At 40.1% G+C, this 23699-nt stretch overlaps 1 protein-coding gene across 3 annotated transcripts in view; it reads right to left on the bottom strand.

Annotated features, from left to right (window-relative positions):
- Window positions 1-1731: 1731 nt before the first annotated feature.
- The window catches only part of MARCO (macrophage receptor with collagenous structure), a 33334-nt gene continuing 11366 nt past the window's right edge, over window positions 1732-23699 (bottom strand). For 2 of the 3 annotated variants that reach the window (XM_060775521.2, XM_060775536.2), the window contains exons 10-18: window positions 23486-23593; window positions 19993-20100; window positions 18791-18826; window positions 15575-15658; window positions 15189-15242; window positions 14220-14264; window positions 10529-10573; window positions 8029-8205; window positions 5345-6957 (exon numbers count right to left, since the gene is read on the bottom strand). In XM_060775521.2, the coding sequence (XP_060631504.2) occupies window positions 6827-6957; window positions 8029-8205; window positions 10529-10573; window positions 14220-14264; window positions 15189-15242; window positions 15575-15658; window positions 18791-18826; window positions 19993-20100; window positions 23486-23593 (788 nt within the window). In that variant the 3' untranslated portion in view covers window positions 5345-6826. Of the gene's footprint in view, window positions 2209-5344; window positions 6958-8028; window positions 8206-10528; window positions 10574-14219; window positions 14265-15188; window positions 15243-15574; window positions 15659-18790; window positions 18827-19992; window positions 20101-23485; window positions 23594-23699 lie in introns of those variants that run through there. The other variant, XM_060775528.2, reaches the window with a different exon arrangement.

Genomic DNA, 23699 nt, shown 5'->3' with positions numbered 1-23699 from the left:
TTTGTGCCAGACCCAGTGTCTCACAGAACTGACAACAAGGATGGCTATACTTTAGATCTGGACAAATCCCACACCAAACTGTTTCGTTGTACCAGTACAATCTTCCTTCTGAACCTAGGAAGAACGTAGATCCCAACAGAACTGGGTTGTGTGTGAGATACAAAATTTGGAAAAACAGGGGACCCCCCCCCCCCCCACATACACCAAATAGGAGCTTTTGAAATTTCCAGGATGAGAGAAAATATGGGGGACTTGGAAGGTAGTTTTATGAGTTTGATAAGAAACTATTGTAAATAGTACCTGAAATTGTTTTCAGGTTAGGATATATAAGAGTTAGGAACACATGTTTTGTTGTTTGTGGCATGCATCAACAGAGTTAGGATTTAGGGGTGTTAAGATGCCATATTTTTGCTGTTTATTGTTACCTTCCTCTCCTTTACTATTCTTTAAACTGGATTGTTTTTCTCCTCTTCCTGGTGGTATGGTCATTCTCTCAGTGCCCCAAAGTTAAATATTATGACCTTGATATCTGAGTAGACAAGCTGATGATTATTCTGTAAATACACTAGTGGGATCGGCTCTCTGATTTTTTTTCTGTATCAGGAGTGACTTGAATAACTGCAAGTTGCTTCTGGTGTGAGAGAATTGGCCCTCTGCAAGGACATTTCCCAGGGACACCCAGATGTTTTGATGTTTTAGCATCCTTGTGAGAGGCTTCACTCATGTCCCTGCATGGGAGGCTGGAGCTGACAGAGGGAGCTCTTCCACATTCTCCCTGAATTCAAACCTCCGGCCTGTCGGTCTTCAGTCCTGCCAGCACAAGGGTTTTACCCATTTTGCCACATTATGTCTGATGCATAATGTGCTATTTGTTTTATGTTGTCAACCTGTCCCATGTGTTTCTTTTTTGTTTATTCAAACTACAACAGTACTATCACACTCTTGGTCTTTTTGACCCCAAATTGAAAAGACTCTTCATTCAAGGGTTTTTGATGTGAAACTTCTGTTTGTATAGTTGTCTGCCAACTTGGATGTGCAACCATGATGCTGTTTGTTTTTAGTGCTGATTGTATTAGTATTGTTTGTAGGTATGATTTTCAGAAATGGATCAGTAGTTGTGTTTTTATGATCACATCAAATTGTTTTTAATGCTTAAAGTATATGCTGCTCTAGAAACATTTGTGCAGAAGAATACCTTATTGCATTTTAGCAGAAAGCCATCATACGTATTCCAATATATTTTAATTTTCAGCCATGCATAAAAAACAAAAAAATAAAACAGAATATATCATTATAAATAAGAGGGAAGATAATCCAATCTAATACAAGGGTGAAAAAGTGTTGAAATTCAGTACAACACTACTGAAATGAGGAGCTGCAGTGGTGCAATGGGTTAAACCCTTGTGCTGGCTGAACTGCTGATCTGAAGACTTGAAGTTCAGTGGTTTGAATCTGCGAGAAGGGGTGAGCTCCCATCTGTCAGCCCCAGCTTCCCATGCAGGGACATGAGAGAAGCCTCTCACAGGATGGTAACACATCCAGGCATCCCCTGGCCAACGTCCTTGCAGACGACCAATTCTCTCACACCAGAAGCGACACAATTCTCAATTAGCTTCTGACATGATATTTTTAAAAAACTACTGAAATTTCACAGGTTTAAAGTATTTTATCAGTCCTGGAACAATGAATGTGTATATTGCAAATGTACTGATAAATAATGAGAACATTTGCAAACAGAAAAAGGGTTTATTGTTCACTGAACATTCCCATTTTGGGTAGTTAAGGCAAGCAATATTCTGAGAATAATCAGCTTGTTTAAGCGCTTGCTGTTACCTTGTAGGAAAGCGACAATTTAGTTGACTTTCAGAAAAGATCTTTTGGGGGTTTTTCATTGGGGTGGGGTGGGGGGTGGGGTTGGACTGCAACTCCTAGACATTTTGAGACAGCCTGGGGAGTTTCTGGGAGCTGTACTTCAAAAGAGTAACATTTCTGAGTTCTGAAATCAGTCTTTATACAAAATTAAAATAAAGGGTAGGATCTCCAAGTTGCTGTTTGTCAAATCTAGGTAAGCATGCAGTCTCTTTTGTAAATCGGAAGCGAAAGGAATCAGCTTGAAAGGAGCAGGCAAATATTGGATGTTGCCCAGATTTCAGGACTGTATCAATCTTGCAATTAATTTGCTTCTGATGGATGTTTCTAAGATAGACCCTGATGGAAAGGAAACAAAGGATAGATCAGAAATGAGATGTGTTTATGTGAAATCGAAACATTGCTAAAATGACTGGAAATTGCTAATGTGACCTACGTTAGAGAAGCGGACTGCTTAGGCACATACCCCGCATAAGACAGTTTATTTATCAACACCATGTCACAAACCCACTGATTACTTTTGTCAGCGACTCCCTCCCTTTTGCTGAAGACATGGATGGGCTTCAGCTTTCTCTGGCATGGGGAGGAGGAACTTGGGCTCCACCTAGTGGAGGGAAAGAGCAATGGCGGGAGAGATAGAGTACAGTGGTCCATTTTTAAAAGGGGAATTGTGCCTTGTAGTAGTGCTGCCATGATATTAAAAACTGCAAGCTGAATTCCCTACAGCTTGGAGATTGTTCTTTTTGAATTTACACCTTCCAGACCTCATCTCCCTGGGCATGGGCACTGGTCTAAATAGGGGGTCAAGCTCTGATGATGTGCAAATCACAAAAGCCATCTTTTTGGAAAAGGGAGAAACGGAGCCAGGTCAGAGCACCAGAGCACAAGTTCTTATCAGATTTAAGTTTCATCACCTGACACTGGTTGAACTAGCTTGTGATGGTGGGTACAGCACACCTTTGATATTTGCATGGCCAAAACGGATGGACAAGAGCAGAGCATTTTAAACACTTCATGTTGGTGACACACTTTTAAGATATGCACCATTTCACGACGCAGTACAGTAGAATCATAGGATCACAGAGTTGGAAGAGACCTCATGGGCCATCCAGTACAACCCTATTCTGCCAAGAAGAAGGAAAATTATCCTAGTCTCCAGGGCAGCAGAAAACAAGCTTGCTCCCTCCTCCCTATGACTTCCCCTCACATATTTATACATAGCTATCATGTCTCGCTTATCCAACATAAATGGGCTGGCAGAGCGTTGAATAAACGAAAATATCAGATAATACAAAGGGATTAAGGAAAAGCCTATTAAACCTGATCAAAGGTAGGAGGGAGGAAGCGGGGGCTCTTGACATCCCTCCCAGACTCCTCCTGCATGCGATCCCCCTTCCTTGCCTCCCGCCTTCAGTGCCCACTCTCTTTCTTTCTTTCTTTCTTTCTTTCTTTCTTTCCCTCCCTCTTCAATAAAGCAAACAATTCTGCTCCTGGTGAGAGAGAGAGAGAAAGAGCTGCAGGGAGGGTGGTGAGGAGAGGATGGACACCAAGGTCAAGAGCGCCAGAGAGGGAGGCTAGCGGAGTAGCAAGGACAGTGGGCAGCCTGGTTGGGGCTCCCCCTTTAACCTTCTTCCCTGAAGCCTCGCCCCTGGGAGGAGAGAGACAAGGAGGGAAGTAGAGTTTGGAGTAGGAGAAGGAAGGAAGGAAGGAAGGAAGGAAGGAAGGAAGGAAGGAAGGAAGGAAGGGAGGGAGGGAGGAAGGGGAGCCTCCTTGCAATTCTCTGAGGAAGAGGAAGACCCTTGTTTTTATTCTTCCAAGCCAGAAGCTGAAGGCCCTCAAGCTCTCCCCCCCCCCCACCCCCGGCTACATTCCTGCGAGTCAGGGGAACTTTGAATTGTGCTGTTCCTGCATGGCAGGGGGTTGGACTAGATAGCCCATGTGGTCTCTTCCAACTTTATGTTTCCATGAGTCTGTGTGTCTAATGATTAAAGATTCTGGATCTAGCTTGGAAGGTAGTATTCAGGTCTTAGGACAAGGAACAGTGGGAAAAGGTTATTTAGGTTTCTGGTTGCATAGTTAAAAGCAACTATTCTGTTTCATGCTGTCTGGAACAGAGCTTGGAATGTTACTTTTTAAAAGGAACTAGTTTCTTTATTCATTACTTTGATTACTGGGATGTATTCATTACTACATCCCAGCCAGTTTACCACTTGTTAGGATTTCTGGGAGTTGAAGGCCAAAACATCTGGGGACCCACAGGTTGAGAACCACTGACTTAGAAGGTCATTACTTGTCACTGTTATAGAAGTCCAGAAAGTATCTCTTTTTGAGTTATTTGTAATTAGTAAGCTCCAGTTTGTGATAGGATGTATGACAATGGAAAATACAAAGAGATGCTTTCTGGCTCCTCCAAGTGAGAAAGTCAAATATTGCAGCTTCAGAAATCTGTGCAAATTGCAAAAGCAATCCTTCTGAACTGTATAAGAAAACAGCTATAGATATGACACTTCCTCTCCTTCCATTGCTTAGACAAATAAGCAAACACACCCAACAATAAGCATCTAACATACACCTGTTCTTATTCTACTGCAAAGTTGTGATTGAATGTCCTGGTTGTTACTGGCAAAAAGTAACTATTACAGCTTGTTACTCAAAAAGTAACTATTTGTTGAAGCAACTCATTGGAAATAGGAGTTACTTCCTTGCCTTGGTTAACTGATAGTTTTCAGATGAATTAAGAATTTTAAAATATACTGCATAGAAGAGCTGGCCTCTTCTTTTCTCTAGCTACCTAAAGCATGTGTTGTGTGTGTTTCTGTATTTGAGCCAATTCTTCCATGTTTCTTGTTCTAAGAGAAATGCATTTGTAAATTTTCTACTGTTATATTTTCATCAGACAGAAATGCCTTCAGGTTAGCATTAAATATGCTTGCAGTTCAACTAAAACGACATATGCTTTGGACTTGAAAAAAAATATGCCACATAAAATAATGCTCTAAAAATACAATTCTTTGCTAGTCCAAGGCCTCCATTTTCCTGCAACTAATTTCTTCATTTGTGCTTGCACAAATCCCAAACCATAGCTTACCTGGGCATGCCTGCATCAGAAAAACATTGATAACACTGATTTGGGATTTATGTAATAAACCAACTAGGCATGTCCTGATGCTCTCCAATCTGACATGGTAGCACAGTTAATCCAAACCTCCTTTAAAGTAGGCCAAGTGGCATATCTGGACTGTATTTATACCCTGAAGCATTTTCAACCCTTTCTCTTCCTGCTACTGGATATCATCTCTCCTCCTATGTAAACAGCATCTTTCTTTTTGTCATGTCTGAGGCTTCCTTTATTTTCAGGCATACATTTTGAAGTCCAATAGTAAAGTCTCCTTTCCATTTTCCAAGGATGGTTGAAGTGTGTGAAAACCTACAACCTGGACTCATTTTTTGTAGGTGGAATAAGTTTGGCAACCTGTTTTAGTGAAGTCTTTTTTATTAAAATTTGATCTGATTGCCCATCTTTTTCCCCAACTGACTTACATCAAACTTAAAATACAGAGAGAAACACAAAATGATAACACAATTAAACAAATCATCATATTAAAGCACAACTGAATGAAAAGCTTTTTTAAAAGCAATAAATCAATAAAAAGAAATATTTGATTTCTCCTTAATGATCATTATATATTCCTATTATGTATGAAACACATTTCAGTTTGCTGTTTTAGTCCCCATAAGTGAATGAGGCTGAAGCAACTTTTTATACATTAATCACACCACATGTTGCATTGGCATGTATAAACATACATTCCCAATAAATATGCATTATATCTGCGATATTTCTTTAAACTGGTTCAGAGCTGAATTAACGGTCATACCTAAATCCCGAAAAAACCTTTGAGTTGTGTTTTCATGAGGCTGTTGTAGAAGTTGCTACATTTTTCATAAGCTTCATTTCCAAAGTGTCTTCGTTTGTAGGAAGCTATTTTGATTGTGTCCCAAATGTGGGACGTGTTTATTTGAAAATGGCTCCAGATTCATACCATATTTGAATTGCTGGAGATAGTAAAATGCTTTTTCTAGAGCAGGCAGTAATGGAAAAGAGTTGGGAGAGGAATGGAAGAATTATGATTTTAGCAGTTCAAATAAAATTTTAAAATTCACAGTGGTCTCAGTCCAACATCTCAAGTGAGTATATGGCTCAGTGTAGCATAGGTCCATATATGGACACATGTGGACCTATGTTACATTGAGTGATATACCCCCCTTAACTAACTGTAAGGTCCTTGAAATCAACATGCATAGCTATTTGATGCTTTGCAGTGAATAGGCAAAGAAGTGACTATTACAAACTTTTGCTTACTATAAGTTTTATATCATCCAATTACTATAATGTTGAGTTTGCATGGATGCATTCATAGAAGCATACAGTTAAAAGAGGGCAAAAGGCCATCTAATCCAAACCTCTGCCAAGCATGGAGAAATATTTCACTGAAAAAGCTGTCATTGCCATTTGCATTGACAACTGCAGCATTGTATCTGAAGGATTAATATATTAAAGGGTATCTATCCCAGAAACAAATATTCAGTGGCAGTTGCAGCTGCAGCAATAATAATAATAATAATAATAATAATAATAATAATGTTTTTCAGACCTTTGAAGACTGGAAATTTTTTTAAAAAAGCATTCTGAGACTTTAGGACCCTTTCCTTTTGCCTAAGTTGTCCTTTCAGCATTGCCATCAACCAGACAGACAAAAAAGCCTATGCCTGATATCATGCCCAATATTTTTAAAAATGACCCCTACACATTCAGCTGGAGAGCAAAATTTCTGGAATTAACCACAGCAGCCTGTATTATAAAAGAAACAATCTACTACTTCATTTAAAAAGTGGATTCTCTCTTTTGCTAAAGCTACAGTTCTCTTGTGTGTATCCAGTGCTGAATGGTCTTCTCCTAAGAGCACTCCACTCCAGCGTCTTCGTTATGGCCACAGTTGTGTTGACCCCATATTCGTTTAGGACATGAGACAATCGTGTTTTCTTTTCCTGTGCAGTGCACGTCATCCAGCCAGATTTGTCCAGATCCTGATATCAGAAAAAAATGAAAATAAAGATGAAACGAGTCACCACAGATTGATTAAAAAACAAACAAATCACCAAACAGATCCATAATGGTGGTCCTCAATCAAAGATCTTAGTGAGCTTAAGTCCTGGAAAAATAGGATTTCCTAATGGGGGAAGTAAGGGCTTATACATGAGTCAATAAGTTTTCCCAGTTTTTTGTAGTAAAATTGGGTGCCTTGGCTTATATTCATGTCAGTTTATACTCAAGTATATACAGTACCTTACAGAGAAGAGTGCAGTGGGGTTTTTTTTTTTGCACATATGTTTTCTACATACAAAACCGGTTTTCTATGCCTGAGCCTTCTGCTCAGAAAACCTAATTTTCTGTACAAAACAGGTCCTCTATGCATAGATAATTATCCTGTTAACATTTTGGGATGTTCAGATGCCAAGAGATAACTACATAAAATTCTGACAATTTTCTGTAGTGTTTCCTGTTACGAAACCTGTTTTTTGACATATAAATGAATAGTGATGCATATTTTTCCCATCCTTGCCTTGAATACCCTCATCTTTTTCTTTCTGATTCTTCTATTGCCTATAGAACTATTGAAGATCTGCTACAAGTTGTAGCAGCCACACAAATAAAACCCCACCCAAATTCCAAAGCCGGGATTTAAGTTTTTTCCAAAAGGTCAAGAGAGAGGGGACAGATCTAATGTTATTGGGGAGGGTGTTCCACAGCCGAGGGGCCACCATGGAGATGGCCCTGTCTCTCGTCCCCACCAGTCACGACTGCAAAGGATATTGAAAAAAATCAAGTAAGGGTGAGGCCTTGCCTGAAAAATTCTGGTTACTTCCTTACCGTTCCTTGCCTTCAGTCCTTTCTGAAGACAAAACCCTCTACTGCACATCTCTTGCTTTCTCTGAGTCTTTGGAAAATGAAGATCCTGCCTCAATTTTACTGCCAAGTTCACAGCTAAAGGCTTTTATGCAATGCTGTTTCCCATGCAGTCAAAGTACATTACCTGAAACCAAATTTCTCCTTTTTTGACTTGATGAAATTAGGCAGAGAAAACATTTGTAAATTACCTGGAGATGCAGTGAAGACCTCAACTACATTTTGAAATCCCAGCATTCGACAAATCACTATTCCATCTTTTGCATCCCAGTCATCATTACATATGGTGCCCCATACTCCATTGTGTTGAATCTCAATTCGGCCACGTCTCACCCCTCCAATAAGTCTGACAGGATGGTCTTGCGATTCTGCATGGTTTTTTAAAAATATTAAATACATTGTGAAATCAAAAGACAAAGAAAAACTAATAAGGTTTGGGTCAGGATCAATTCGAGTAAATGTTCAGTGCTATTTCTTCATTTAAGTCGTTGAATGAATGAATGAACGTCAACGACTTAAATCTAGAAATAGTTTTCTAAGATCTACAGAGACACTCGCTGGAACACCTCAGCAAGCGAGACTCCAAAAGTGGCAGGCTCAAACCCAGAACCTCAACCAATGGCTGATACCAAATGAGAGACTCCCTCCTGGGCACACAGAGGACTGGGCGACCTGGAAGGCACTGAACAGACTGCGCTCTGGCACCACGAGATGCAGAAACAACCTTCAGAAATGGGGCTACAAAGTGGAATCCTCGACTTGCGAGTGTGGAGAAGAGCAAACCACTGACCACCTGCTGCAATGCACCCTGAGCCCTGCCACATGCACAAGGGAGGACCTTCTTGCAGCAACACCAGAAGCACTCCAAGTGGCCAGATACTGGTCAAAGGACATTTAATCAACTCTCATACTCACAAATTTTGTAATCTGCTTGTTTGCTTTGTTCTGTTAGAAATGTAATATAATTTGACTGGTTGTTCTGACACGACAAATAAATAAATTTCTTCATTTGTTTGTTCCGGAATCTCTATAAAGTCTTCTGGGAGTTTCTAAAAGATGTTGTCCATTGCCAACTCAGTAACTCCCGAACATGTTTTCTCATTTTGAAAATACAGAATTTTGCCATAACAGTGAAAACTTTTAAAAGAGAGAGCTAATGGACTGGGAATTAATTCTTTGAGGATTTCTACATCCAGCATTTGTCTTTTGTGTGGACTACAATTGACAAGTTTTACCTATATAGAGTTCAAAGGTTTTTCCAGGTGTTACAGACACTTCTTGAGAAACTCAACTTTCTATGCCTAAGAAAGGGACAATTAGCTTTACACAGGAGAGGGGCAGCCTGGATTTCAAGTGACTTTTATATTGCTAAATAGAGTTAGAATTTTAATTAATTAATTAATTAATTAATTATCTTTATTTTTTAGACCACCCTATCTCCCCAAGGGGACTCAGGGTGGTTTACACATCCAACGGCATACACCAAAACATTACAACAATAAACATAACATGGAATAATAATAGCATTGTCCTAATCAAATGAAATTAAAAATAAAAATAGAAACATGGAAAACTAGTAACTAAACAAGTCAATTTGAAATCATGGTCAACAATAAAGCATCTAACATAATCAGCAGAATTAAAAATTGGGAAAACATTTTTATTGCTTGTCTGTTATTATTCTTTTTCTCAGTACCACTAATGCCTGCACTGAGACCCCTCTAGAAGAACTGAACTACAATATAAACAACATCTGATATAAAATGTAAATATGTAATTTTGCCACCATCACCTTTCTCCTTTTCTATGATGAAAACTTTGCTTGAGGAAGAAGGCAGTGAAGTTTAGAAAACTGCATTTTGGTTGGGCAATAAAGTTATTTCTCTTTTGTGGATCTTGTTGTGTTGTCCATATCAGTAACCTTTCCCGACCTCTAGAGAGGCTTCACATACAGTGTAATACAAGAATTTACGATGCTAACATGGGGACTGAGACACTAGTGGAATGATAAACACAGAAAAAGGGATATTATGTGCAAATGTATTTATTGATTTCTGTAACCTTTATTACTGTAACCTTGATTAATGCCAGGTGTGTATAGAAATATCAAGAGTATATACCAGGCATGGGCAAACCTGGGCCATCCAGGTGTTTTGGACTTCAACTTCCACCATTCCTAACAGCCTCAGGCCCCTTTCTCCCCCCCCCCCCCCCCCCACCCCCTCATCCACTTAAGTGGAAAGGAAAGAAAGGGAAGGAAGTGTGGGAGTTGAAGTCCAAAACACCTGGAGGGATCAAGTTTGCCCATGCCTGGTATATACAAATCTTTTTATAGGTAGAACCAGTCCAATTTACCTTGGTATCACTTTTATTCATATATTATTTTCTGTTTGGCACAGTTTCTGACCTAGAGCCCTTCCACACAGCCCAATGTCCCAGAATATCAAGGCAGAAAATCCCACAATATCTGCTTTGAACTGGGTTATCTGAGTCCACACTGCCATATATTCCAGTTCAAATGAGATAATGTGGGATTTTCTGCTCTGATATTCTGGGATATAGAGCTGTGTGGAAGGGCCCCCCAACAGTTCATGTGGCTCTACAGAGCACAGAAAAAACTCCCCAAACTTTACTAGTGTAATTTTACATATTTGTTGGAGAATAGAAGAGCAAGAAAAAAATGTTCATTACCTGAAGTCCCCTTTTCACCTTTAAGCCCTTGTATCCCCTGGGCTCCTGATTGAACATAAAAATGAACAAAAGCAACATGCAGATTACTGAGTGGAAACGTTTACAGTAACAAATTTTTAATGAAAAAACTTGCTCTTTCTTGCTCTCATAGCAGAGAAATTTTTTTATCTCTGATGATAATGATAGACAGGTCTTCTGTCTTCTAACTATATTCAGTCTCCTGCCCAGGTCATATAGATGTGGACACTTTTTCCTCCCAGTCCCTCCTCCAGCATTCGCATAATATGTAGTATTATGTAGTATTTCACATCCAGTGGCCTGTTGCTTAGGGCCCTTCCACACAGCCCTCTATCCCAGAATATCAAGGCAGAAAATCCCACAATATCCAGTTTGAACTGGGTTCTCTGAGTCCACACTCAGATATTGTGGGATTTTCTGCCTTGATATTCTGGGATATAGGGATGTGTGAAAAGGCACTTAGTCTTATTTTGCTCAAAGCACAGTTTGAAATATCATTTGTTGATGTAATGTAATATCCAGAGGTGGGAAAAGTTACCTTTTGAAGTGATGTTCTTTAAGTGCATTGAACCTTATTCTTCTGGGAGTTGTTGTTTTGGGGGGCAGATTTATTCAGAGAAGGTTTTCCATGGTCTTTCTCTTAGGTTCAAAGAGTATAACTTGCCTAAGGTTACCCAGTTGGTTGCCATGTCTGATCAGGAATTCATACTCTGGTCTCTCAAAGTACTAATCCAACACCCAAACTATTACACCACACCAAACAGCGCTACACTCGCTCATCTCACTTGCTCATTTCTGAGGTATAGCTCCTGTAATTCCCTACTCACTGGCCATGATGGCTGGTGGATTTGGGAGCTGTGGTCCAAAAAGGTGACTTTTCCGACCTCTAGATTTCTCCATTGGCAAAACCACTCACATCTCATGCAGAAGTAGAAGAGAGGATGTAGAAATTACTTCTGATTCTTTTTTATTCACCTCAGTGCACGAACTGACATTTTAATGCTCTATTAATAGTGACATGGACCCCACTCATTATTCTCTAACTGGTCCTTGAACTCCAATAACACTTTTGTGTTTCAACACAGGTTTTCTCAGCTCTGACGAAGCTGTATGTTGAACATCTCATAGGCAAGCCTGACTATCCAGAAGGGATTAGACTTCTGGTTCAGTAAGCAAGAGAGCTGCTTGCTTTGAATTAAATTTCTAGTCACTGGAACAAAAGCCCATCTCAAGCTACCCCCCCCCCCCCACCAAACACTCATAACACTCATATTATCTCTGGACAATCCCAAATCTGACTGTGCTAAACAATTTTGAATCTGCACAGGCACACATTCTATGACTGGAGTTCAATCTAAGGACCTCATTGGATAGATGCCATTTATTTCTGTTTCTCTGGCAATTACCAGTGAAATTGAAGGTGGACAGGCTGCCTTGCAGCAACACACACACACTCTCCTTCCTTCCCCCATCACATGGGGGCGTTGGGACAAGGAGCATTGGCATCCTGTCCCTACTCCCATCAGACAGGAGATGGGTAGCTCCATTGGGTTTGCTCAAAAGATGCCTTACCTCCCATTGTTGGCGAGGAAGCGACTTGCGACACTTCCTCGGCCACTTCAGAAATCAAGGGGGCAGGGCCACAGCCAGCATCACTAATGGTGCTCGGCAGAACCCTTCCCCAAAGAGGAACAAAAACTCCAAAACCCCCAGTGTGATGAGGTAGTCTTTCTATTACTGTGAGTCCTAGACAGAATTTATGAAAGTTATTTTTGGACTATAATTCTCAGAAAACCACAGCTTGGGGGGGGGGAGGGGGGTTGGAGGTTGGGAGCTATATTCCAAAATTAATTTTCCTACACTTTGTGCGTGTACCTTCAAAACCGGAAATTTCTACACTGAATTTATGGTAGACTCCCATACTTGGCTGACGGACAGCATTCAAATGCACGCCTCTTACATTTTGTAAAATGAGTTAGAAATATACTCAATTCTACTAATACAACAGCAGATCTCCAAAGCAAGGTGTTTTATGATGTGAAAATTCTCGTTTGTCCATATTATGGAATTGGACCGGTGACAGATGCTCTTGCCAATTCATCCTAGTTATAGTCTTGCAGTAATTGATTTCCCTTAATTTTATGAAAAGTTATTACTACTAATAAATCAGTCAACCACAGCATCTTAGTAAGAAAGGCAGATAAGTGACTGAAAACATGCACTGCCCAAAAGTACCTGATAGTTATAGTTCCTCATAAAATTGGTTCAAATCAATTGCTGACAAGAGAGTAAGAGAGAAGGGGAGGGGGGATAGAAGGAAAGGGAGAATAATACAACTAGTTTGTGTCAGCAAAAACATTTCTCAATCAAAAGCCAGTTCCATTTTGCTATTTTTAGTGAGATTTTCACAGTTACAGAGATGCTTTTGAAACCAATCTTATACTATATTATAAATCTAATTGCTATCATAAAATTAGAATTCAGGAAGTTACTGTTGTGGTTGGCATCTCGCAGAATCCCCCACCATGAGGGTCTTGGGGTATTACCATCAAACTTTAATACTAGTGGACTGGCTATACTACTGTCTCCTACCTCAATCCATTCAGTCTACTAAGATTACAATACTTGATGGGATCTTGGAGGCCTCTTGTGATCTTTTGATTGTTACAAGATATGCAATCCAGGATACAGATATAATATACTTGACATATGGCTGTCCAACTTCTGTTTTAAAAACTCCTGAATAATGTCATCTGAGATCTTATCTGACCTTTTGATATCTGAAAATCTTTTCAGTACTGACGTCTAGTGTCTGCAATGCTTTCTCCAGCAAGGTTCACTAGTGCTACCTATATGGTACTTTTGTTTCCCTGCCTTTAAAAACAATCTTTTAAATAGGTGGAAGTGATGTGTTGTGTTTTGTTTTGTTGTTTCCTGGACTAAAGCTCCTCTAACCAGCTAGTTTTACCACAGCTATATCTTGCTGGGTGAGTCTGAAAGTAGTTGTTGAAGTCCTGGTTCTCTTGAATTTTTATATGCTGGATTGAGAGAAATGTTTTTACAGTATTGTGTATTCTGTTTTCATATTATATGTAATTCTAACCTGTCTTACATAGGTCTGGGAGTGTTGAAAGCATAGATAATAAAGACAGTATTTTTTTTTAAAAAAACTGAGCTTCATTTCTACTGGATCATTAGTTTCCTTGAATAATATATAGGCAGTCCCAGAGTTATAAAGATCCAACTTGCAAACAACTGATAGTTAAGAATGGAGGTGAGACAACAAGAAATGAGAGAAGTCTACCCCCAGGTAGCAAAATTAACTCCTGAAAGAATTATCATGGGAAAAAGGTGTCTCAACTGAAGCTTTATCATCAATTCTTGTTTCCAAAAGAAGCCCATTTTTAAAAATCCAATTATCACAGGGACAGAAAGTAAGGTGAAATCTTCTTAACAGGGGTACAGACAGCAAAACAAACACCACAGGTGTGTTAACCCCTATGCTATGCAAAGTGTGTGTGTATGTCTGTTTCGACTTACATAAAAATTCAGCTTAAGAACAAACCTACAGAACCTTTCCTGTTCATAACTTGGGGACTGTCACTAATAATTAAGAACGCTTTAGTTCTGTTGACTTACCAATTTTCTTGAAAACGGCCAGTAAGTACCTTACCTTTGGTTCCTGCGTCTCCTTTTGCACCCTTACTGCCTGGTACTCCTGAAACATACCCCGGGGCGGGGGGGGGGGGGGGGAAGGAGAACAAAACAAAATGATAAAAAGCATAACAACTCCAAATATTATGACAATTTTATTTTCATCTTTATGTGCTAAATTCCAGACAAAGATCTGAAAGTGCAAAATAAACATTCAAACTTCAATCTATGTAGGCCAGTTGTGACCTACAAACATTACAAATATCAGGAAAATACACATTAAGGTCAGAAAAAACCCAGAGAACTAGTGAATATTTTGTTTTTATCACCCCTATGTAAGCCCCTAATTTAGAGACTATTTCCCCGATCTCCATTTACTAGGAAGCAGCTGCTGTGATTAACAAGGGTCTGTTCTGTCTTGATAGGGAACCAGCTGACTGATGGTCTCTTCTCACAAAAGCAATCTCCTGTGCAAGAGGAAATTGTGAAAGGGGTTTTGCTTCTGTTTCTTGCACTGGAAATTACTCATAGGGAGAGGTGGAAATATCAGCCAATTATTTCCTTATTGACAGAGGAATAGACCCTCATCGATTGCAGCAGCTACTTCCAGGTAAATAGGTATTAGAATAGGATTCATAGAATAGCACCGTAACTTCAGTGTTTCAGCATATGTAAATCCCCAACAGGGTTCCAGTCTGGTTTAAATTGATAGAGATCTAATGGAAACACTACACCACTCTGGAATAAAACTGGGGGGGGGGGGGGGGGAACTAAAGTAAGGCATTTGGAATGGTCATGGAAACGTTTATGGTTCCATTTGCTTCACTAAGTATTTTCACAATTATTTATATATTTATTGCCTGTTTCAATTTATCAAATGTGAGCCTGGGAATTAAACATATTTTCTTGGTTGCGATCACATCATAGTTCTTTAAAAAGTTGTATTTTGTTCCTACATTGACTTTATGTGTCTCAGATTTATCTTTACCTGGATCACCTTTGCTGCCTTTTAGCCCACTGTCTCCTTTTGGTCCTGGTAGCCCTGACAGAAGAAAGAGAACATGTCAGAAATCCCTTAGAAAACAATATCCTAGAGGACTAAATTAGACAATGGATTTATCACATTTTGAGTAAAGGTGTTGTCCCAAGGGGTAAAAGATGTTTGCCATAGCAAGTGTTTTTCCTCACTTATGTATCTTGTACTTAATCACGTGCTTTGTTTTGGGGCTAGTCAGTGGAAGCTAAACAAAAGCTTAATTTGCAAATCTGTTTGCTGAGCCATGTGTCTTTGATGAAATCTCATTTCAAGAGGGAAAATGCAGACAATATTTCTTACACCTAATCTGACTCAAAGAAATGTGGCTGTTTGGTTACCTCGAAGGTTACTTGCTGCTCCTTTCTCTCCCTTTGCACCTTGCAGCCCAGGAGGTCCTGGTGGTCCCCTGATGCCAGGCTCACCTTGTAAGTGAACCAAAGAACACAAATAATCAGAACAATAGAAGAACCACCAATAAAGCAATGAAAACCTGAGGGCATCATGGACAAACCAGCATCTACATTTTGAAGGACAAGATGCCACACCAACAAGGCAATGAAACTTTCCAGTTTTGGATTTCCAGCACACTTTGTATTAGAAGAAAGGAAAGAGAGAACAGAATACCTTCAGCTGTTTGACACTAGTGTTCTGTTGATGTTGCTTTCATTCTCACTTATGTAAATAGGGACTGATGCACATCTATAAAGTAGCATTGCTGGTATTGTTAGAACGGACATGGCAAGAGAGGTTCAGAATCCATTTCTACAGGTAAATAGAAGCCCTATTCATGGACCCATCGAGTTGGAGAAATCAAAACCCCTTTGGGTAAACTGAATGTGGAAGCATTCTTTAGGCAAATAATAATAGTTGATTAGCATTTACTATGGTAAAGTATTGTTGTTGTTTTCTGTGGTAGGAGTAAGTATAGGAATAAGTTTATCTTTTGTAAATGTTGTTTTATGCTAATTGATATTGTGATTGGGCTGCTGTCATTGTTATAAATGTGATGCAGTTTACTTGTATTTTATGTGTTTTGTGGCACTATTTTGTGCCTTCTGTAAGCCACCCCAAGTCCTTTTGGGAGATGGTGGCAGGATATAAATAAAATTTATTTATTTATAGGGTAGGGACTAATTCCCAAACACCTGCTCACAAATCCATTTTAAGAACCTAAATACCATTTAAGCCAGGAACAGTGTACTTTTTCAGAGGGAAGAAAACTCTTAGAATTTAACAATTCACACTTCCTAATGAATCAGCTCATCATCAAAATCTTTCAACTATCAATGTCACATTTACAATGAGGTATTTTAAACCCCATTTATTTTTGTTCTAACTCTATATCTGACCTTAAACCCCACTGCTCTCATGGGATCTTTTTCCTAGCAAGTGCACTTAGAAGAAATCATGGAGTGTAATCCTATGGATGATAACTCAGAAATAAATTCAACTGCATTCAGTCAGATGTACTTCCAGGTAAGTAATTGGTAAGCATGACCAAATCCAGCAAGGCCTGCATCTGAAGAAGATTATACAGGGCTGTGCTGTTAAGAGAAATTATACGATCAGAAATCTTTGTTACTTAAAAGAGGTGACCAAAATGGCTGAAAAGGGTTTAAATTGCATTTATCTATATATATAAATTTGTTAGGGGCATCCAACGAGGAAACAAAACTCAACCCCCCCCCCAACGAAACTTAACCAAAATTCCCATGCCCATAACACAACCCACAAGGTACAAACATATCTACTCAAAATGAAAAACAACACCACAACACACTCACAAAACGGCAAAACAACAAAACTAAAAAAAAAACCAACGAAACTTAAACCAAAATCCTCGTGCCCATAACACAACCCACAAGGTACAAACATACCTACTCAAAATGAAAAACAACACAACAACACACTCACAAAATGGCAAAACAACAAAACTCAAAAATCCCCCAATGAAACTTAACTAAAATCCCCGTGCTCATAACACAACTCACAAGGTACAAACATATCTACTCAAAATGAAAAACAACACAACAACACACTCACAAAATGGCAAAACAACAAAACTCAAAAATCCCCCAACGAAACTTAACTAAAATCCCCGTGCTCATAACACAACTCACAAGGTACAAACATATCTACTCAAAATGAAAAACAACACAACAACACACTCACAAAACAGCAAAACAACAAAACTCAAAAATCCCCCAACGAAACTTAACTAAAATCCCCGTGCCCATAACACAACCCACAAGGTACAAACATATCTACTCAAAATGAAAAACAACACAGCAACACACTCACAAAACGGCAAAAGAACAAAACTCAAAAAAACCCCAACGAAACTTAACCAAAATTCCCATGCCCATAACACAACCCACAAGGTACAAACATATCTACTCAAAATGAAAAACAACACAACAACACACTCACAAAACGGCAAAACAACTGAGCATGCGCATTGGCACCCAGCTGCAAGTTCCCTGGCGCGCGCACATGGCCTTCTGGCCAACGTTCCCTCTGCGGAAACCATGCCCACTCCAAGCCCCGCCGCGCCGCTTCCCGCACACACACACCCCCTGCCACACACACACGCGACCCCACGCTCCATCACTCCCCCCGCTGCCGCATACACACACGCAACCCTACTCCCCCCGCCGCCACACAGACACACGCAACCCCACTCCCCCCGCCGCCGCACACACACACGCAACCCCACTCCCCCCACCGCCGCACACACACACGCAACCCCACGCTCCATCACTCCCCTGCCCCAATCTTACCTCCTTTTACTTCACGCCACCTCCAAACCCCACCCCGCCCCTTCCCGCCCAGTCAAAATCTAGGAAAGACAGGAAGGAAGGAAAGAAGGAAGAAAGAGAAAGGGAGGTAAAGAAAAAGGGGGAAGGAAGGAAAGTTAGAGGAAGAAGAAAAGGAAAGAAAAGGAAAGATGGAAGGAAAGAAAAGAGAGACAGCAGAAGAGAAAGAAAAAGGGGGAAGGAAGGAAAGAGATAGAGAAAGAAGAGGAGAAGGAAAGATGGGAAGGAAGGAAGGAAGGAAGGAAGGAGGGAGGGAGGGAGGGAGGGAGGGAAAGAAGGAGAGAAAGAGGGAAGATTGGCCACAGCAACACGTGGCGGGTAAAGGTTGTTATTTCTATTATTATGATTATGCTATTGTTCCTCTGGGACCCTTTTAGGGGGAATGGGAGAGGTGTCAGGTACCAGAGGCAATGCATTGCATTATTGTTATTGTTATGATGGTGGTGAAATAAAAGGAAATAAAAAGTGAAAGAAGGAAGCAAACAGGGAGGGAAGAAAGGCAAAGGAAGAAAGGAGGAGGGAATGAAGGAAAGAGAGAAGGATGAAACCAAGTAGTGAAAGAAGGAAGAAAGAAAGAGGTAGAGAAGGAAGAAAGGAGAGAAAGGGGGAGGAAAAGGGGGAAGGAATAGGTAGGGACCTCTCTTTCATAATAGTCCAGATATCTACCTCAACTTTGATAAGTTTTACTATAGGCCACAGCAACGCGTGGCAGGGCACAGCTAGTTCACTATAATATACCTTTGACTCCCGGAATTCCTGGAAGACCGTGCAGACCTGAAATAGAATGTAAACATTTTACTTACATGTATGATGCTGCTTGACTTTTGCTTTTTGAAAAGAACTAATTGAATGTCAAATTCCATGGGGAAAGCATGGAAAATAATAGAGAAAACACAATCTTTTAGATTCACATTTTAAAATTATGTCTCTAGTTGTGATGAGACCACACAAAAGAAAGGTTACAGTGCTACTGTGAAGGGTGCAATTACAGATTGACTGTTATAAAAACATAACGGTACTGTTCCATTATCCAGGCAGAAACCACAACATAACATCAGCATTAGGAGAGTGGAAAGACTCGACGTTTTCATTAAATGCAAAAAGAGATTGGCAGAAATTGAAATGTGCATTCTCCACCCAGTGCCCAGGAGTATTATTCATTTTAGAGACAACACAAGTGTGAATAAATGTTAGCTGTTTGGGGCTAACCAAGTCATGGTATCCATTTTCAAGAAGAGGAGACACATTTCCCCAAATCCAATGCCATCTCTGTGGATTTTTGACTGATTCCATTTTGCCTTTATTTCTCTTTTCTGTGGCCTCTGCAATGATCAAATCCATTCCAAGACCTGCCTTCCCTATTCTGGTGCTGGAAACCTGAATTAAGTGCAATCTGAAGTAGGAGCAGAAATCAAGAGGCACTGCAGATGTTGCTGAACTTCCATTTCCAGCAATTACAGCAATAGTTAACGGTGAAGAATCCTTGGAGTAACATCCCAACAACATCTTGCAGCCTGGATGATTCTGTTCTAAAATGCAATAGAATGCATTGACTGTCTCCTGAAGCAAATGTTTCAGGGCAGAGAAAGAAAGATCGAGTTGCTCTCACGATTCTTAAAATGTTTTTCTGCCCTTATCCCTGCCAAAATGAAGGCCTGTTTTTATTTGGTTATTGTCCTTTATTTACATACTTACCTGTTCACTAGTTTCTTTATGGGATAAACCAACTATTGTGGAATGGTGTGGTAGAACATACATTTTAAACGTATTTTAAAAACTCACCAAAAATGCATTAGTAAGGAAATGCTTCTCTATGTAGAAAGAAATTATGTCACTCTAGTACAGTTTTCAGAATGAACTTGTGTCACTGATATAGTTATACTACAGGGAGCAAAGCCATTATAGTTGAGTCAGCATGGGGTTTTGTTGTATTCACTCACCTTGGAGACCCCGTTCTCCCTGTACCCCCTTCTGTCCTGGATATCCAGCTGGTCCTGTTGGGCCCACTGCTCCCTTTCCACCAGCTTCTCCTCGGGGCCCTGGGTCACCTATTAAGTAAGTTGGAGCTTGCTTTAACTTATAAGCTTGTTTCTGTTTTTTGTGCAGTACTTAATTTAGGTCTGAGTACTTCAAAGTAATGAGGAGGCGGAGGAGCTTCAATATGCATTTTGATGCTCTGTCTGGGTACAGGCAGATCCTACTGCTGACCCCCCCCCCCCTTTCACAATTGAGATTACTACCACCAAAGATGGTGGCAGCTCATGGATCTATGACCCGAAAGCTTCGTATCATTCAGAACGCGGCAGCCAGGTTACTCACAAGAACGCCCATGAAATGCCATATAACACCAGTGCTGCAACACTTACATTGGCTTCCAACTGAGTACCGTGGCCTGTACAAGATGTTAGTTCTGACCTTTAAAATTCTTTACAGCCAGGGTCCATTGTACCTTAGGGACCGCCTCTCCTTCTCCCATCATCAGAGGTTGCAACGACCAGCCCAACGTGACTTACTCCATATACCGGGTCCTAGAGAAGTGCACTAGGAAAGGACCAGATGCAGGGCTTTTTCTATTTCTGCCCCAGCCTTATGGAATTCCTTGAGAGCCATGAGAGCCATGCGTGACTTAGGGCCTTTTACTCAAGCACTTAAGACCTGGCTTTTTACTAGAGCATTCGATCCCTGTTAATTTTTAATTTTTGTATGTATGTATTTTATCTTTTACAATTTAGCTGTAAATCGCTTGGAGCATTCTCGGATGGAGGGCGATTAATAAGTAATTAAAGGATGATGATGATGATGATGATGATGATCAAGGGGTACTTCAAAATAGTGGAGGAGGAGACATTTCCCCTGGTCGGCCCAGGAAATGCCTATGCCCAAAGGCATAGAAATTTATTCATATGCACTATTTTGCATTGCGAAGTATTTTTGCCTTTGAATATGGCCAGAAGGTTCTCAGCTAGTTCCACATGCCCAGCATGCTAACAGTGGATAAATAGTGAACTAGGGCCTGTATCAAGACTGCTACACCAAAATTAATTTGAGGATGATCAGGTTGGGAGAAAAGAAGATTTACTCAACGATCAATGAATGAAGCAAGAGCTTACAAGAGATAAAAGCATAGCCAGTCACTTCAAACAACAGAAAACAACCTTCTTGTAGAAGGTCATGGGGGACTTTGTCGAAGACCTTACTGAAATCAAGGTATGCTACATCCACAACACTCCCTGCATCTACTAAGCTTGTAACTCTCTCAAAAAAGGAGATAAGATTAGTCTGGCATGACTTGTTTTTGAGAAATCGATGTTGACTTTTAGTAATTACAACATTTCTCTCTAAGTGACTGCAGACAGACTCCTTGATTATTTGGTCCAGAATTCTTCCAGGTATTGATGTCAGGCTGACTTCTTGAAGATAGAGACAACATTTGCCCTCTTCCAGTCTACTGGGACTTCTGCTCTCCATGAATTATCAAAGATTATTGCCAGTGGCTCTGAAATTACTTCTGCAAGTTCCTTCAATACCCTTGGATATAGTACATCTGACCCTGGAGACTTGAAGGTAAACTGACTGTGGTACCTATTACTGTTGCCCAAATCTGCTATATAGCTGTATCTAGAAACAAGTTTATTCAGTGGGGCTGAGTTTTGAAAAGACAGACTGTATATACTCGAGAATAAATCTAGTTTTTCAGCCCCCTTTTTAGGCTGAAAAGCTCCCCTCGGCTTATGTTCGAGTCAAGGTTATTTATTATTTTACTCTGTTATTAGTATTATTTTATTACATGTATTATTTTACTCTATTTATTAATGTTATTATTACATTTATTATTTTATTCTGTTATTCCTGTTATTATTACATTTCCATTATTTTACTCTATTATTATTATGTTATTACATTTATTATTTTACTCTCTTTATTATTGGAAGGACACGTAAGCACATTTACATTAAAGAAGGTTAGAATAATGGTTTGATCAGAGTTGGACAGTCTTTTCTTAAATTACAGTTTTATGTAAATATTCAAAAACCTTTAACCTCCTGATGCCTCAGTTAATATAATTTTATTAGTATCTATTTTTGTTTGGAAATGTACCAGCAGGGCCATAGCCAGAAAAATTTTTTGGAGAGAGTTGAAAATGTCAAGGGGGGGGATTTGAAATTTGGGGGGGGGGGTTAGGGTCACGCTGAAACAAAGAGCACAGCAGGGGGCAGAGCAGCCTTCAATAGCTTGCAGCTCTGCCCCTGTCAACCACCTCCACCAAGTTGGGCCTCCTTAATGAGAGCATTCAACCTTCTCTCTCTCCCCCCCCCCCAACTTGGTTGCTTTGCTACATCAGCTATTGCTGCAAGTAATGACAGTGTGAATAAATTGTCAATATTTGCTTGAGATAGTGCTTACAGTTCTGGAGGGACTCTTAATTTTTTGCGTCTCATAAACTTAGCATGGGGATTTGGTTAACCAGTTAAAATTCATGAGTAAACCAGGTTTTTTTTTAACCTTAAAATTTGGGGGGGGGGGGGTTGAACCCCTAACCCCCCCCCCCCCCCCAGCTACAGGCCTGTGTACCAGTACCTGTATTCCCCACCCTCAGCTTATACTTGAGTCAATACAGTTTCACAGTTTTTTGTGGTAAAAATAAGGTGTCTCGGTTTATATTCAGGCTGGCTTGTACTCGAGTATATACGGTACCTAGAATTATTATTATTATTAATTATTATTAATTATTATTAAACTTTATTTGTACCCTGCTAGCATCTCCCAAAGGACTCGATGCAGCTTACAAAGGCCAAGGCCTCATCACAACAACAGCATAACAAAACAACTCAAAGCAAAATCAAAAACATAAAGCAATAACAACAAAACATTACACCGTAACACAGTAAAAACTAGGGCTGGGCCAAGTAATGGGTACAGAGTTAAAAAGTGCTGGGTGTGACAGGTGGTATGTTGGATTTCAAGGCAAGTGCAATGTGCAGAGAATCTTAAAATTCTAATAAAGTGCTTCTGGGACATAATGCTGGAGTTTTCCTATTCCGGAAAGGCACATCAGAATAGCCAGGTCTTCAAGCTCTTCCTAAAGTCTGCCAACGTGGGTGCTAGTCTGATGTCTTTGGGGAGGGTGTTCCAAAGTCGGAGGGCAACCACCGAAAAGGCCCTGTCCCTCGTCCCCACCAAACGCAGGTGGGATCGCGAGCAGGGCCTCTCCGGATGAACGAAGGGAACGCGTAGGTTTGTAGACAGAGATGCAGTCACGCAGGTAGGCAGGTCCCAAATCGTTTAGGGCTTTGTAAGTAAGCACTCCTTACTGAACCATTCTAACAGAGTTTGACTGAATATTCTATGAACTGTAGCCAAAAAATTACCATTCCTGAACCTTATCTTTAAAATTATATGAACATTTTTAATCTTCTGATCAAATACTCTTACCTCGAAGTCCCTTTGCTCCCATATCTCCTTTTAATCCTGGTTCACCTTTTGGCCCAGCAGGTCCAAAATCCCCTTTTGCTCCTTTTGGACCCTCATTTCCAGCTAAACCTGGATTGGAACACATACACACACATACATATTAGATTTTTCCCCACAGGCTGCTTTAGATTTCTGAGCACCAGAAGCAAATCCCTTTTACTATATTTGCCACAGT

This window comes from Anolis sagrei, chromosome 1, assembly GCF_037176765.1.
Source record: "Anolis sagrei isolate rAnoSag1 chromosome 1, rAnoSag1.mat, whole genome shotgun sequence".
Classification (NCBI taxonomy): domain Eukaryota; kingdom Metazoa; phylum Chordata; class Lepidosauria; order Squamata; family Dactyloidae; genus Anolis; species Anolis sagrei.
Note: the sequence above shows the minus strand (reverse complement) of the source record. Positions and strands in the feature narration are given on the sequence as shown.